Source organism: Corylus avellana, chromosome ca1 (genome assembly GCF_901000735.1).
Source record: "Corylus avellana chromosome ca1, CavTom2PMs-1.0".
Lineage (NCBI taxonomy): Eukaryota > Viridiplantae > Streptophyta > Magnoliopsida > Fagales > Betulaceae > Corylus > Corylus avellana.
The window spans coordinates 15,535,136-15,550,277 of record NC_081541.1 but is presented as its reverse complement, the minus strand read 5'-3'; the positions used below and the strand labels follow the sequence as shown (position 1 = coordinate 15,550,277).

Genomic DNA, 15,142 nt, shown 5'->3' with positions numbered 1-15,142 from the left:
AGCGTTTGGCTAGAGAGTGAAGACTTTCGGCCAGAGACTCAAAATGTGTTTTTATGCTATTGACTCGAAACTAGGGTGTGCACATCTTATCCTAGGCTCCTGATGGACACATGCAACGTAACAAAACATGCAAAATTAAGAGATTAAAGGCGAGTTTAAAGCTCTTTAAAAACATTATTGCTTGTTTTAAGGAAATAGGTACATAAACTTGTCAATGCATCTTTAAAACTTGTAATAGACACAAAATAGCAAGCATAACAAAAGTGCTAGATGTTTGGGCAACAAGTTACCTTAGGAGATGGCAAAACACACTAAGATCTCTTCCAAATCACTCATCACTCTATGATTAGGGTTTTCTGGTGTAGGGAGAGGCTGATGGACGAAGATGAGAGTTTATATAGGAGCTTGGGGCGTGTCTTCTTTCTAAAAAAGTGGATAATGAGTTAAAATTAATTTTCAAAGTGTCAGCAAACGTTCGGGTACTTGGAGTGCAAATGTTTGGGTATGATTTACACAGTAGATTAAATGGTGTAGACGTACGTTTGGGTATTACCCAATGGCTCAAAGACTGGTCAACGAAAGCTCGGGGTGGCCGCTTAGCAAACACCCACACTAAGGTTAAGGGCGAACACTCTTGCGGTCCCCTGGGGAACGTTCTAGCAAGGAGTTGGGTTTTGGTATTTTTGGAAAATCTCAAGGGATTTGAGGTCACTCATAAGGGCTTTAGGTTCTTATGTTATAAAACCTGTGGATGACGTATTTTATGAAAATGTTTTGTCGTGCTTAAGTAAATCATTAGTCTTTTTAAACCAGTGATTTTTTGGGATATTACAAACATGGATGCGCCGGTCCCAAACAACTATTAGATCTAAGGCCAAACATAAACAATAAACATATTTTGACAATAGGGTCAAGCCTGTATAGTAAGCCCATAAACATTGTACCGCGTGTACTGGTATACCATGTCATACGATGCAAATATTGTTCATTTAGTTGAACATTTATTCATTTTTATAAAAGTAATAGGCTCATAACATATTATTGAAAAACGTATGCTTGGTCCGCTGACATATCGCATGTTTTTATTTAGGAAAAAATGCACTTTACCAATCTGAAGTTTGACCTATTTTTTAATTCGAACCCCAATATTAAAAAATTTGCAATGTACCCTCCTAAAGTTTCAAAAAAATTTCAATTCAAATTCTTCATCACTCATTCCCATCTAAGAAGACGGAAAATCCACACGTGAGACGCAAGTGTGTTTTTTAGTCTTATTCTAGCAAAATTGCCCCCAAAAATTCTAAAAAAAAAAGAAGGAAAAACTGGGGGTGGCCGTAGCCACCACCTTGGGCAGTTTGGGGGTGGCCTGGCCACCCCCATCCGGCTGTGGGGGTACTGGCTCGCCACCCCCAAACCGGCCATTTGGGGATGGCTCGGCCAGCCCCAAGGAGCCAAAGGGGGTGGCCGAAACCACCCCCAAATCACCTCCTTCTCTCCCTAGGACCTCTTTCTCTCTTAACAATTGGGGTGTCTGTGATGCATGGTAAGGGGTGAAGTTTGAAGGCGCAATGGGTCGTATTTATAGGGCAAAAGGAGTTGATAAGGCTGAGTGAGGTGCCTAGTAGATTAAAATTGCTCTTCAGACAGTCTGGAATGTTAGATGTACTATCTTCGAAAGTTTGATATACTATTGAATCTAGGGTTTTACTCGAACGTTCCAACGCACACCTTGAACGTTTGATGAAAAGATTCGAGTCTAGGTTTTCATCAAACGTTCAAACGTTCTATAAAGTTAAAAATATTTAGAATTGATTTTGGGGGTTTTAAGAAAAATGGTTTGAGCCTTTTTGAATAACAAGCGTTTTCCTTTTTTTTTTTTTTTTTTTAAGTATGATTTAATAAATGCATTTTCTTTATTTTTCCCTTTATTAATAGTCGGGGTATTACCTAACCCCAATTCCACATGTGGCAAGAATATCACCTCCTTAAAAGCCAACTCAACCAAAGAGTGCGGCTACCATTCATGAAATGATTTCATTCCCATTACAAACAATCTTGTACTAGTGTATATAATCCAATAAAATTGAATAAATCAGTGTCAGAAATCAAAAATATTTTTATCTGTTGTGTAAATCATTGAATCTTAGGGAAAATATTCAAGAACCTCATGTGTTTTTCTTGATTTTGTTTTTTAGATCCTCAATTTGGCTAATTTAAGACTTGAATTCACAAATATTTTAAATCTAAAGTTTCTATCAATTTTTCTCTCAAATAAATGACATAAATGATGTGAAAATACTATTATACATTCCCGTTGAAAAAAAAAAAAAAAAACAAAGGAAAAAAAAAAAAAAAAAAAAAACTAAGTAATCCTGAGCCACTCCTTTGTTGGTAGTGGTCGTGAGCCACCCTTCTCTTGGGGTGACTATAAGCCACCCCTACTAAGCGATTAGCTATACCCTCTAACAGATGGATAACTCATGACTACCCCTACTAGAAGAGGTGGCTTGTAACCACTCTCAAATTGAAGGATGGTTAACAGTTGCTTGCCAAGGGAGAGGGTGGCTCACAATTAACCCTTAACAAATGGGGTGCCACACAGCCACCCCATATAAGGGGTAGCTATGGCCAACTCTTAATAGAGGGGTAGCTTCCAACCACCCGCGTATATTTTTGTTAATAAAAAAAATGTATATTTTTAATGGAAAAAGTATAATAGTATTTTAATTGTGGTTTTTTTTTTTTTTTTTGTTGAGAAAATAAAAAATAAAAAAATTGATAGAAGTCTTAGATTAAAATCTTCAAAAATTTGGGTGTTAATTAAATTGACCAAATTGAAAACTGAAGTATAAAAGACAAAATCCGAAAAAATACATAAAAATTTGGAATATTTTTCCTAAATATTATTTACTATTTTCTCAGTTAAATGGTGTGCAACAAAGTGATACGAATGTTTGTTCAAATATTTTTCTTATATGCATCAAATCAATGCATGTAGTTGGGATTTGGGATCTGGTATTTATAAGTCAATTCCTAACCTTTGAATAATCCTGATGAAAGAAAATGGTGCAGATTCCTCTTTATTATTGTCCTCAAAAGGAAGAATCATTGGGACTTGCCTTGTTCTATAGGCAGCATTTCTGTCTATATATATTATAACTTTCAACTGCCCCGTTTATGTTCTTGCTCTGAAACTGCCGAGGTACCTATATTCTTTTACCGACCACTTTATTTTGCTTTAAACATCATGATACCACCTTTTTTTTATGTCTAGGGAATTTTTTAGAGCTATAGCTTCTTGCATATTAATTATTTTTCCTTTCCGGGGCACAACATATACTTCATCTAAACCAAACTCAAAAGCAAATATATATATATATATATAGTTTTGGTTTTATCTTCTTGATACGTCACCGTCTATGATTCTATTTATAGATTAATGTTTTCATCATCCATTAATGGCGGTCGTAAACTAAACTTGTGGATTTTGATTATGTGTTTTGACAACAAATCTAGGATTATCGTGAACAACCAACCACTTATTCCTTCCTTCATTATATTAAGCTTTGACAGGATCCCTCCCTACAAGATTTTCCTTCGAGATAGAGGAATCTTTTTTTTTTATTCTTCATTAACTTTTAGGCTCCTGTTCTCTCTCTCTCTCTCTCTCTCTCTATCTCTCTCGTGCTCAGCAAAGAGGCTAAGAGCCTAAGAGGTTAAGACTATATATATAGTCTATGGGTCAAGCCAATCACCTTTGACCAACAGAATTAGTTTACAAGGGCTATGTTTGGCAACAGCCGGGGCCAACACTGTAGTTGGAACGGCACTGTTCCAGCTACAATGCCAACAGCAAAAATTGGTTTTTTACTTAATTTTTTTTAAAGCAAAATATGAAAAAAAAAAAAAAAAATATGAGGAGAAAGATGGAGCCACCCCCTTGGCCAAAAATGGGGTGGTCCGGCCACCCCATTTTGGCCAAGGGGTGGCTGGAACCACCCCATCTTTCTCCTCATTTTTTCTTTTTTCTTTTTTCTTTTAATATTTTGCTTTAAAAAAAAAATTAAGTGAAAAGTCAATTTTTGCTGCTGGCACTGTAGCTGGAACAGTGCCGTTCCAGCTACGGTGTCGGCCCCGGCTGTTGCCAAACATAGTCAAGGGTTTATCATGAACTGTTTGCCATTGGTTTGAACAAAAAGAAAGTCTCATAAGATTTGATTGATGCGTAAAAAATATAAGAATATTTAATATGAAAAATTGAAAAAAAAAATTATTTAATTTACTCCAATTCGTTCCATGAGATTCAAAAGTTATTAATTTACTCCCTAAGTTAAAATTATTATCAAACATATCATTCTTTTCGCCTTTCATTAAATTTTTGACTGTAATGTCATGTCATATCCAATTAGAAAATAACACATGTTCCCATTCACTAGAAAATAAATATAAAGACAAAAATAAAGAAGATTTTTGTCTTTCGCCATTTTGGAGTCATCAATCAAAGGCTACTTGCAGGTTCATTTTTCTCTTGAATATTTATTGCATGAAGGCCCTTAGTCCACTTTCCTCTTTCATTTCAATCCATCCATTTCATTCACTCAAAAAAAAAAAAAAAATAGATGACATTGAAAAGCAATTCGCAATTTTTTTTATTTTAATAAAAGTTCTTTTTTTTTAAGAGATCAACCAACATAAAATAGGTTTAAAGCATAGCATTAGTCATAAACTAATTAAATTATAGCCAAATTGGTTGTCCGGTCCCTTATATTTTGTAGAATTATATTTGAGACCCTATATAATTACCCTTCATGACATTGAAAACGCAACATAATACGTTGACAATTTCTCGATTTTCTAGAACGAAAACAACCACCGATGATTGCGGCATCCTGAAGTTACTCTATCCGTTGACAGCTTTTTTTACAAATAAATAAAAAATGAGACTGAAAAACTTATCTTGGCAATAAAAAAATAAATAAAAAAAGAATGGGAGTCCTGTTTTTGTGAGTAAATTAAGAATGAGAGGATTCACGGCCGCACATGATGGTGGTAAGTCAAAGTCAACAATATGTTATTCGTACAAACTGTAACGCCAAAAACGCGTAAAACACTAAATGACAAATTCACTTTAATTAATTAATATAATAATAGGTGGGCTGGGCCTTGGCTTTCGTGCACGTCTCTCTCGGTATATTTCTCATTTCTCATATTTCTCTCATCATTTCTCATTTCGCATATTTCTCATTTCTGATTCCCTCCCCCCCACCTTTTAAGTTTTATGCCCATGAGTGCATGGAAAGCTAGAGAGTCGTTGAGATACGTAATAATATTATTGTGTTTTGTTTCTTTGCTTTTTGGCCTAGTGCCTTTTTACCTTATTTTGTGTTCAACTTTACTTGAATAATATCATTAATTATTATGTGTTGCTGATATAAAAGTATGTATTAAAATTATAGTTAAATAATCATTATTTCTATTTACTTTTTTTTATATATATATAAATAATAATTGTTTAGGTTTTTGGGGTAAATGGGAATTTATGAGTATATATATATATATATATATATATATATATAATAATAATAATAATAATGGAAAAAATTACTTTTATGATCAAATGGGGTTTTCACTTGCACCAAATTGATACCTGAGGTACTAATTAAAAATATGGTGAATTTACATGGAAGAAGTTATTTATTCTCTCATTCTTCTTTATCCTTATGTGTAGAGGTGAAAAGGCGGACAGTTATTACTGCCCGTTAACTGCTAACTACACACACACACACACACATATATATATATATACATGAAATGATGTCATTTTTGTGTTTAAATTTTAAAATATATATAAAAATGTATAAATATCTAGAAGAGTATGTAGTATGATATTATCGTACTACCATAGAAACGACATCGTTTTATTTTGTTTTATTTTTAATTTTTTCTTTTAAAAATCGGTTAGTAGTTATTAGAGTAATAGAGTTACTAACCACTAACCGCCGGTTAACCGCCTAGGCGGTTAGTGGATTTTACCAACAGCCTAAGTGGTTACGGTTAGTAGTTTTAGCCAATAATAACGATTAACCATAACCACATTTTCACCCGTACTTATGTGGATCCTAAAGATCCAATGGCTAGTTTTCAAAAAATGAGGATGGGAGAAGGATGAGAGAATACTAAATAGCAAGCCCCCATTAAAAATCAATAATGATCAATTACAAGCCTAATGATATTTTAGAAGCCATATCATTTTTAGAGTGACACAAGAGGGACTTCTAGCATTATTACTCTTGTTTTGAATATGGCGTAGATTAACTAAGTAATTATTATGTGAAGTTTATCCTTCCTACTTTGATCTCGCAAAGCCACAATCAACCACAATTGAGTTGAAATTCAAGGTTTCATATAAGAACAAATGTCTTTCACTGCTTTTCTTTTTCTTTTTCTTTTTCTTTTTAATTCAAAAATCGCCAACAATTGATTTTATTTTTTTAATAAAAAAAAAAATAGAAAAACAAAGAGCAAAGTAATCTAAACCCGTGACTTGAATCTTGATTCTTTCTAAGCAGTCAATCCAGGACTATCATAATCACAAGGATTACCAAAGGCCATTCATGATTGATCACCTCATGTTTAAGATCAAACTGGTATTGTATATATATATATATAGCCTTCAAGATAGAAGAGAATGTCAGAGAGAGGAGAGAGGAGGATTTGTGGTTTGCCGTGGTCTACTGAAGATGTCAAACCCATATGGCCATTTTCAGCAAGAAAGAGGGCCGTTCATTTAATACAATGGGCCCTGTGTTCAAGGGTCAACCAGGCATGAGGTTAGACCATTGTTGGTTCCCCAATGACGACGGACATTAGCACATCATGCTCTTGACCACGGCAACCAAGCTCCAACCTTAGAAGGCACCTTTCTCATATTTTCTTCGACATTTTATTCAAAACTCCCAACCTTAATTACAAGCAGTTTTCTGATGCTTCACTGGAACAACTTTCTGGCCCACATGAACAACGTTAGGCCCTGTTTGTTAGATTAGATGCAACATATATATATATATATCGACAAGTCTCCTTTCTTTTGTGGGGGCACCTTGAAAGAGAAATTTAAAATAAAAATAATGTATAGTTTATTTTCAAATAAATGAAAGCGATAATAATACAGCTTTAATTTGATAGAGACATCTTAGTAAATCTACACCAACAGAAATTCGTGTCGTCCAGTCAACCCAATTATTACCCACTTCACCCATCTGGTTATATTTATTATTATTATTATTATTATTTCTTTCAAATTTTGGCTGGATTGGCATGTTTTAGGATGCTTCAACCCTAGCCAATTTTATGTCAATCAGATGGGTGTCTTGTTTTAAAGAAAACAAAATGAATATAATGCGACCAAATGAATTGCCCATTTAAGAAAAGCAACTTTGGGGGGTTATTTATCCTCCTATGAAGGTGCAACCAGAGGATTTCAAGAAGCAGTCTCACCAAAACTGTAATGTATACTTTAAAATGGAAAAGAGATCTCGAGTTCTGAGGTCCTACGAAAGGAAGGGGCCAAGGGGGTAATTTGAAAACACAATCGATTTTGCCAAACGTTTAATTTGCAAATGACGTGATGTAAAGGCAAAAACCGCTACCGCGTGTCCGTGTGTGAAAATATAGGCCGATTATAGAGCACCAATCTGCCAGCTATTTCAAATTTCAACTTCACGTCAAGGCAAACGAAAAACACAAGAACGTTTATGCAGCTCCCTCCACCCACCTGCTGGATCAGATTCCAAAACAGAAACAAAATTACAGAATAATTAATTGGGAATTTCTAACTGTTGAATTTTTATTTTATTTTTTTAATTATTTCAAAAAACTGTATCATCACATTAGTTGACTTAAGTAGACATCAAAGTTAACATAATGTCATGTCTGACCAAGTTCAATATTATTATATCAGAAACCATCCAGATCTACGACACTTTTGAGGAAGGGATAAGATTGGGCTGACATCACAACCGACCCATCGATCTCGATTCCTTGTCGCTTCATGCGGCATGGTTTGGCCGACACATTACCTATAAATTGAAGCTTCCTGGGTCCCATCATTTTCCCCATTAAAGCAGGATTTCAAAATTTAAATAACACCTAGTTTGGCTGATCTCAAAACTAATTTCAAGTACGTTCAAATAAGTAATAACCATGACTTGGTTCCACGAAGCAAAATAAAATCCAGCAACCTGAAAATTTCAGGCCATACAAATGTTATAGTTTAAGCCCAATAGTGCCATCATACGTCAAAACTGGTCCTATATATATATATATATATATATATATATATATATATAACAATTTCCCTCCACAAACAGATATACTTGTAATATACCACATCTGGAACTCAAAATGCAGATGTGAAGAGAAACCATTAAATAGATAACTGACCCCCAAAGATAAAGAAAGACAATCCAATCACCCAAGTCAAGCAATAAAGAGAGATAAGGACCATACTTCCATAAGGAAAACATATTCTAACACCTGTGAATCTGCATAGATGATTTTAATTTCATTAGTCTTTAGTAGCTGCAGCAGCTTGATGAATTCTGCGCTGATGAACATCCCAGTTGTACACACGAGCAATGGTTACCTGCTCAATGGTTGTCAAACAGTCAAGAATCACTACTAATTTGTATATGTTAAGGAACATATAAAGAAGAGTGAATAGTTTAAACAAGCTTGAGCATGCCCAGAATTATATAGGATCATTACATTTCCCAAGTTCACAGCCAATAAATAACAGAAAATAAAACATTAATGCCTCCCACGCTCATGGCCCTGTGCTATATACACAGTTAAAAATTTTCTTTTATGCCAACAGGTGCAAGATGAAAAGAAAACTTCTACCCTTCTAAACAAGCTTTAACTCATGTAATTACCATATCAAACAGAGTAAATCTTCATATTTCACATGAATAATACCTGAGTTATTGTCACTTGATCCCTCAAGAATTGAAGATCAGCAACAAGAACTTCTAAACTGGCTTTAGCATTATCTAAATTCTTTTGCAGAAGAGCAGTGGCCTGCACCATAAAGACAGACAAGAACTTATCTCTCGCATCCTTAGTGCAGAGAAAGCTACCAAAACAACATCTAAGATTTGACAACAGTAAACCTCTTCACACGAATACTCTAACATGACGTTTGCTCCTAGCCATAAACATACTGAGTCCGAATCATCAATGCAAGCGCGAGAATATATGCCTTCAGAGATTTCAAAATCAGTAATAAGTGCCTGCATTCATAACACAGCCAAAAAACTCCTTCAATAAGAATATTGAGTATATTAATAATCTATTAATCATTACTGAAGCATCTAAACAGGAGAAAAAAAAAAAAAAACTGTAGTTTGCATTTGTGCATTCTACAATCAATCAATCAATTGCCAACATCATTGAACTAACTAGAGTCACAGTTTGTTAAAAACAATGCTTAAGGTACTACACTTCAAGTAATTTTTACATTAATTGCAAATGTAACATTTAAATACAATGAGTTACCCCGCTACTTTCTTCTTTTTTTTTTATAGTAATCGAGATGTCATTAAAAGCGTATAGCGCCCTCAAGTACACAAGTATAAGTGAGAAATACCTAACTAGAAGGAGAAAAGAGAACAAGGAATTCATGATAACTAATCACCAAAAGAAAAACAAAAGCAGTTGTCCAAAGATATAGTGTAGAAAAATAAAGCCTTCTTCTCCTCCAACATCCTCTCACAATCTCTTTTCTCATTTCATTCCCTCTATAGAACCACAATAGACATGAAGGCACCATCTTCTACACGGCAGCACTTCGAGCGCTACCAGTGGTCGACCAACACACATATAAATCAACCACTCTTCTAGGCATAACCCAAGACAGCCCAAATCGACTGAAGAAAACATCTCATAAGGCCTCATCAACCTCACAATGGAAAATATGGTTCATGCTCTTCTCATTCCTTTTACACATACAACATCTATCAACTATAATGACATGTCATTTCCTCATATTGCCCAAAGTAAGAATCTTACCTCGGGCAGTCGGCCAAGCAAAATAGGCTACCCTCAAAGGAACCTTAATCTGTTAAACACTCTTCCAAATGAACTGAGAGCCATCATTACAAACCAAGACATTGTAGAAGGTTCTAGCAGCGGACAACTCTCTTTTGGAGGGAACCCACCAAAGCTTATCTTCACCTTCCTATCTCACTTTAACAAAATACAACATCTTGAAGAACGAGGCAAATACACCTACCTTCCAGTCATGAGCCGCTCTAACAAAGCTTACATTCCATTGATTGGAGCCACCTAAAATCTCCAAGGATGCCTCATCAGAAGCATCCTTTTCACAAGCAATGTCATACTAGAAAGGCTTCCTTAAGGGTCATATTCCCACACCACAAATCATGCCAGAACCTGCCTTGGAGCAATTTTCCACTTCAAATCTGGTATGACTAGAGAACTTCCCCCAACGCCTCCTAATATTCTTCAATAACCCTACCTCATACGTCCCAAGAGGCTCATTAGAACACATCCCAACAACTACCATATTTAGAGTCCACCACAACTCTCCCCCAAGTCTCTCTCTCTCTCTCATGCACCTTGATACACCTAGCTAGTAGGAGCAAAAATAATAAGAAAATTATGATAACTAATCACCAAAGGAGAAACAAAAGCAACTATTCAAAGATACAACATATTGACAAATAAAGATTTAATCTCCTCCAAAATCCTCTCACAGTCCTCAAAACTTCTATCATTCATTTCATTTCACAGAAACCACACAAGGCATGAAGGTACCATCATCCACACAGCAGCACTAAGTGTTGCCGGCAATCCACCAACAAGCCTACAAGTCGACTAATCGTCTAGGGCTTAGGCATAACCCAAGACAACACAAATCAACTGAAGAAAACATTCCAAATGGCACAAGTAACCTCATAATGAAGAAGAAGATGGTCAACGGACTCCCTATTCCTTTTACAAATACAATACTTAACAACCAAAATGATGCACTACTACTGAAGATTGTCCATGGTAAGGATTTTTCCTAGGATTGCCGACCAAACGAAAAAGGCTACCCTCAATGGGACCTTAGTCTGCCAAACACTCTTCCATTAAAAATGGAAACCATCATTGCAACCGATGACACTATAAAAAGATTTAACACCAAACAACCCTCTTTTGAAAAAGGGCATATGTTTCGGTCTATAGTTCTTTTTTTTTTTTTTTTTAATTATAACTAAACGCAATTTATTTCAAAGCGCAAAAGGTGCAGCAAAAGTACACAAGAAATATATAAAAGAAACACCTAGCTATTAGAAGAAAAAAGATCAAGAAAAACATGAAACTTAGAAATATTTAAGTTACTTATCAAAAAAAAAAAAAGAAATATTTAAGTCAACGGTAGCTGTCCAGTGATAGTCTTAACAAAATCCTTAAGCTGGAAATAATACTATTCCAACTTTTACTTATCAAAAAAAAAAAAATACTATTCCAACTTCTACCAAAAAACCCTTTCCCGCAAGCAAAAAGATCTACTACTCGAAGGGGCATAACCCACGACAACCCTACAAGACTGAAGATGGTATTCCACAGGGCATTAGCCATCTCACAATGTAGAAAAAGGTGATCAACTAACTTCTCACTCTTCTTACACAAACAACACTAATCAACTACGATGATATGCCACTTTCCAAGATTATCCATTGCTAAAATCTTCCCTAAGGCAGCCGACCAAGCAAAGAAAACCGCTCTCAGTGGAGCCTTATTCAGCAAATACTCCTACAACGGAAATGAGGGCTATTGTGGGGAGCAAAGACATTGTAGTATGATCTAACATCAAACAACCGTCTCTTCTAGTATGTTTCAATACATGGTTCTCACTAGGAGAACATTAAATGAAAGTGAGACAGGGAGAGGAAGACAAAGAAGCCTTCATTTCAAAACCTGGTTGTTATTATGAGAGTAAGCTGGCCACAAGGTTGTGTAGGGCATGTGGACAAGTTTAGCCTAGTGCAATGAAAGACCAACACTTCTATTTAATGAATGACTTCCATTGATACCAATAAGAAAAACATAGAACAGACAAGTAGCATAAAGTCAAAGTGCAAACTTTTTTTGCATTTACAACGTCTTTAGAGCAAGTATATACACAAGTATCAACAGCACTCGCCATGATAATACTTGCTTCACAAACAACATTTCAATTCTTCAATAATGTCCCAAAAAAGAGATTGTCCTGGCATAAGCATTAACATGCACCCACGGTAGAAAAGAAAAAAACAGCAAATCCCCTAGGCTTCTGTACAACAACCAATCAACATCCTAATGCTCTCTATCAGCTAATCTTACAACTAGGGTGCACTACAGAACAATCCAACGTCATGTGTTAGATAAATAACTGTATTTATGTGTAAAAATCACGTAACAGTACAAAAACGAACCTCACCAGTACCCTTCTTAGCTTGCAAAGTGGCCACCACATCTAAGCACTTTTCAATGTCAGGGATTTTTGCCTGATAACCACAATAAACAAAAATTGTTACTGAAAATTATCAGAAATCTAAATTATGCATGATCGTGCTAGTCAAGTGGTAAATATGATACTAAAATCAAATTTAACCCCCCAAAAGAGGAAATAGAACTAAGACAGATAGTAGAGGACAGATTTTAGGAAACTATAGTCAAACGACTCCACAGTTTGGTAATAAATATGGTGATCAATATTCACACCTGATCTGTTAAGTTATACAGCTCATATGTCTGAGTTCTATTAATACATTCTACAATCTAAAATTTCAGAATCCTTCCACCCACACACACACACACACAATGCAACTACACGCATAGTAATGACATGGTATTCAAGGTTAGAGTTTCCATGTCTAACGCTTACTATATATATATGATCATGATTCTCTAGGCTTTTCAGGGTAAATCACAGTGGTTATGTTTAACTAAATAGTTTAGATTTCGCCATCTCAACACACAACTTTGTAAGATAAAAAGAATTAAGAAGAAAAAAAAAAAAAAAAAGCATGGATCCTCTAAAGATGGTAAATGCTGAGACAAGAAAATGTGAACCATTTAAGTTAAAGTAACAGCTCGAATTTTAAGAACACCACCATGAAATTACCCCAAAAAATCTACAAAATCCGAATCCAATTCAAGATGTGTTCCGTTCCATTTGAAGTATCAATAATAATTAAAAGATACAAGATAGGAGCACCTGAAGATCCCTTTGCTGAGCTAGAAGTTTCATCTCAACCAACTTATATTGCTGCAGTCTGCAAAGAGATTATTGCATATATTTCAATATGAATCAGCAACGGAGTTTGATTTATGCGAGAAGAGGGAATTGGAGGGGATTGATTGATTAGAGGCAGACTGACCTTTCTTGGAGGAAAGCGAGGGCAGAGTTAACGTCGAGACCTAATTGGGTGAGATAGGTCTGGACGTCCTCCACGAACTGAGCTCCTGGGATTCCTCTTCGTTCTGTGACCATTGAAGAAGACGACGGTGAAGCCATGATCTCAATACAAACCAAGCCAAACCAGAGAGAGTACTGGTTCTTCGAGATTCTGCAGGGTTTTTGGGGTTAGACCACGGAAATGCCAGAGCGAGGATGTGTTATAGAAAAACGACGCCGTTTTCCACTTTCGACTTGCATGGCAAGCACGGCGTCGTTTCACTATGGCTGCCCTTCTTGTTTTTTTTTTTTTTTTGGTTAAATACCTGATAGTCCCATGAGTCCATGACTCCCATGGGGTTTAGGAACTTTATTTTTATCCCCCTGACTCCTGGGATTTTATTTTTATCACAGGAACCCCTGAGGTTTTGATAAAGGACCAACTTGGTCCATTTGTTAGTTGACCGTTAAGACTGACACGTAGATCAATCAGATGTTGACAAGTGTCACCTATTTAATTTTTTTTTTAATTAAAAAAATGTTTTTAAAAAAAAAAAGGAAAAAAATTGGGGGTGGCTCTTGGCCATTTGGGGGTCGCTCAGCCACCCCCTATTTTTTTCCTTTTTTTTTTAAATACATTTTAAAAAAAAATTAAATAGGTGCCACGTGTCAACATCTGATTAGTCCACGTGTCAGTCTTAATGGTCAACTAACGGATGGACTAAGTTAATCTTTTATCAAAACCCCAAAGGGGTCCTGTGATAAAAATGAAAGCCCATGATGGTAAAAATAAAGTTCCTAAACCCCAGAGGGATATTAGGTATTTAAACCTTTTTTTTTTTCTTTTTCTTTTTCTTTTTTGGAAAATGCTCAATTGATCCTTGAGATATTATCAAACTTATAGAAGTTATTCTCTTTATCAAATCATTTCTTAATGTTCAAAAGTTATAAACTTACTCCCTAAAAGCATCATTAATGAGCTTTCTAAATATTAGCTAAAAAATCTACTTTCTACAAGCACCAAATATCATGCTCTCTAAATATTTCTTTACTTTAACTAAATATTATTTGTTATTAATTGTTTAGTTGGTTAAAATTAACCACCAAAGAGAAAAAACAAAAAACCCAACAACAACCACAATAAAAGTAATAAAATAATGAATGGCTAAAGACAAACTAGTATCAAATATGTAGAGAGATTATGACAAAAACTAAAATGGAGAAAGGATTGAGAGTTTGATAAACGAGAACTTTTTTGAATATTCTCTAAATTTTGGCTAGAAGCACATAAATAGAGAGCTCATTGATAATGCTTTAAGGTTAAAATTGTTATCAAATAAATATTTTCATCCATCTTCCATTAAATTTTTTACTTTTTAGCAAAAAAATATATATATATTAACAAACAACTCAATACATAAAACACTTACAAAACACTCAAAATTACTTTCATATTTATGTCATATTACAACCAAAATCAAAATACACAAACTAAAAAGTATTACTAACAAGCCCAATATGTGTTAAAATAGAGAAATGTTATAGTGTAATAAAAAGATTATTTTTTTTCCCATAAAAGTCCTAAGTAACAAGAGGCCACATGCCCCATCGGTAGTTGTTGTGACCCCACCCACTGATGGGGCCTATACCCTCTTGCCACTTAACACTTTTATGGGCAAAAAATGATATTTTTAT

General features: G+C 35.0%; 1 protein-coding gene across 1 annotated transcript; it reads right to left on the bottom strand.

The window, feature by feature from the left end:
• Positions 1–8,184: 8,184 nt before the first annotated feature.
• On the bottom strand, positions 8,185–13,649 carry LOC132162941 (prefoldin subunit 3). Its single transcript, XM_059573152.1, has 6 exons — positions 13,431–13,649; positions 13,268–13,325; positions 12,483–12,554; positions 9,171–9,290; positions 8,977–9,078; positions 8,185–8,644 (listed from the first exon to the last, which is right to left on the bottom strand). The coding sequence occupies exons 1-6, from the start codon at positions 13,565–13,567 to the stop codon at positions 8,567–8,569; spliced, it is 567 nt and encodes a 188-aa protein (XP_059429135.1). The 5' UTR covers positions 13,568–13,649; the 3' UTR covers positions 8,185–8,566.
• Between the last annotated feature and the right edge of the window lie 1,493 nt (positions 13,650–15,142).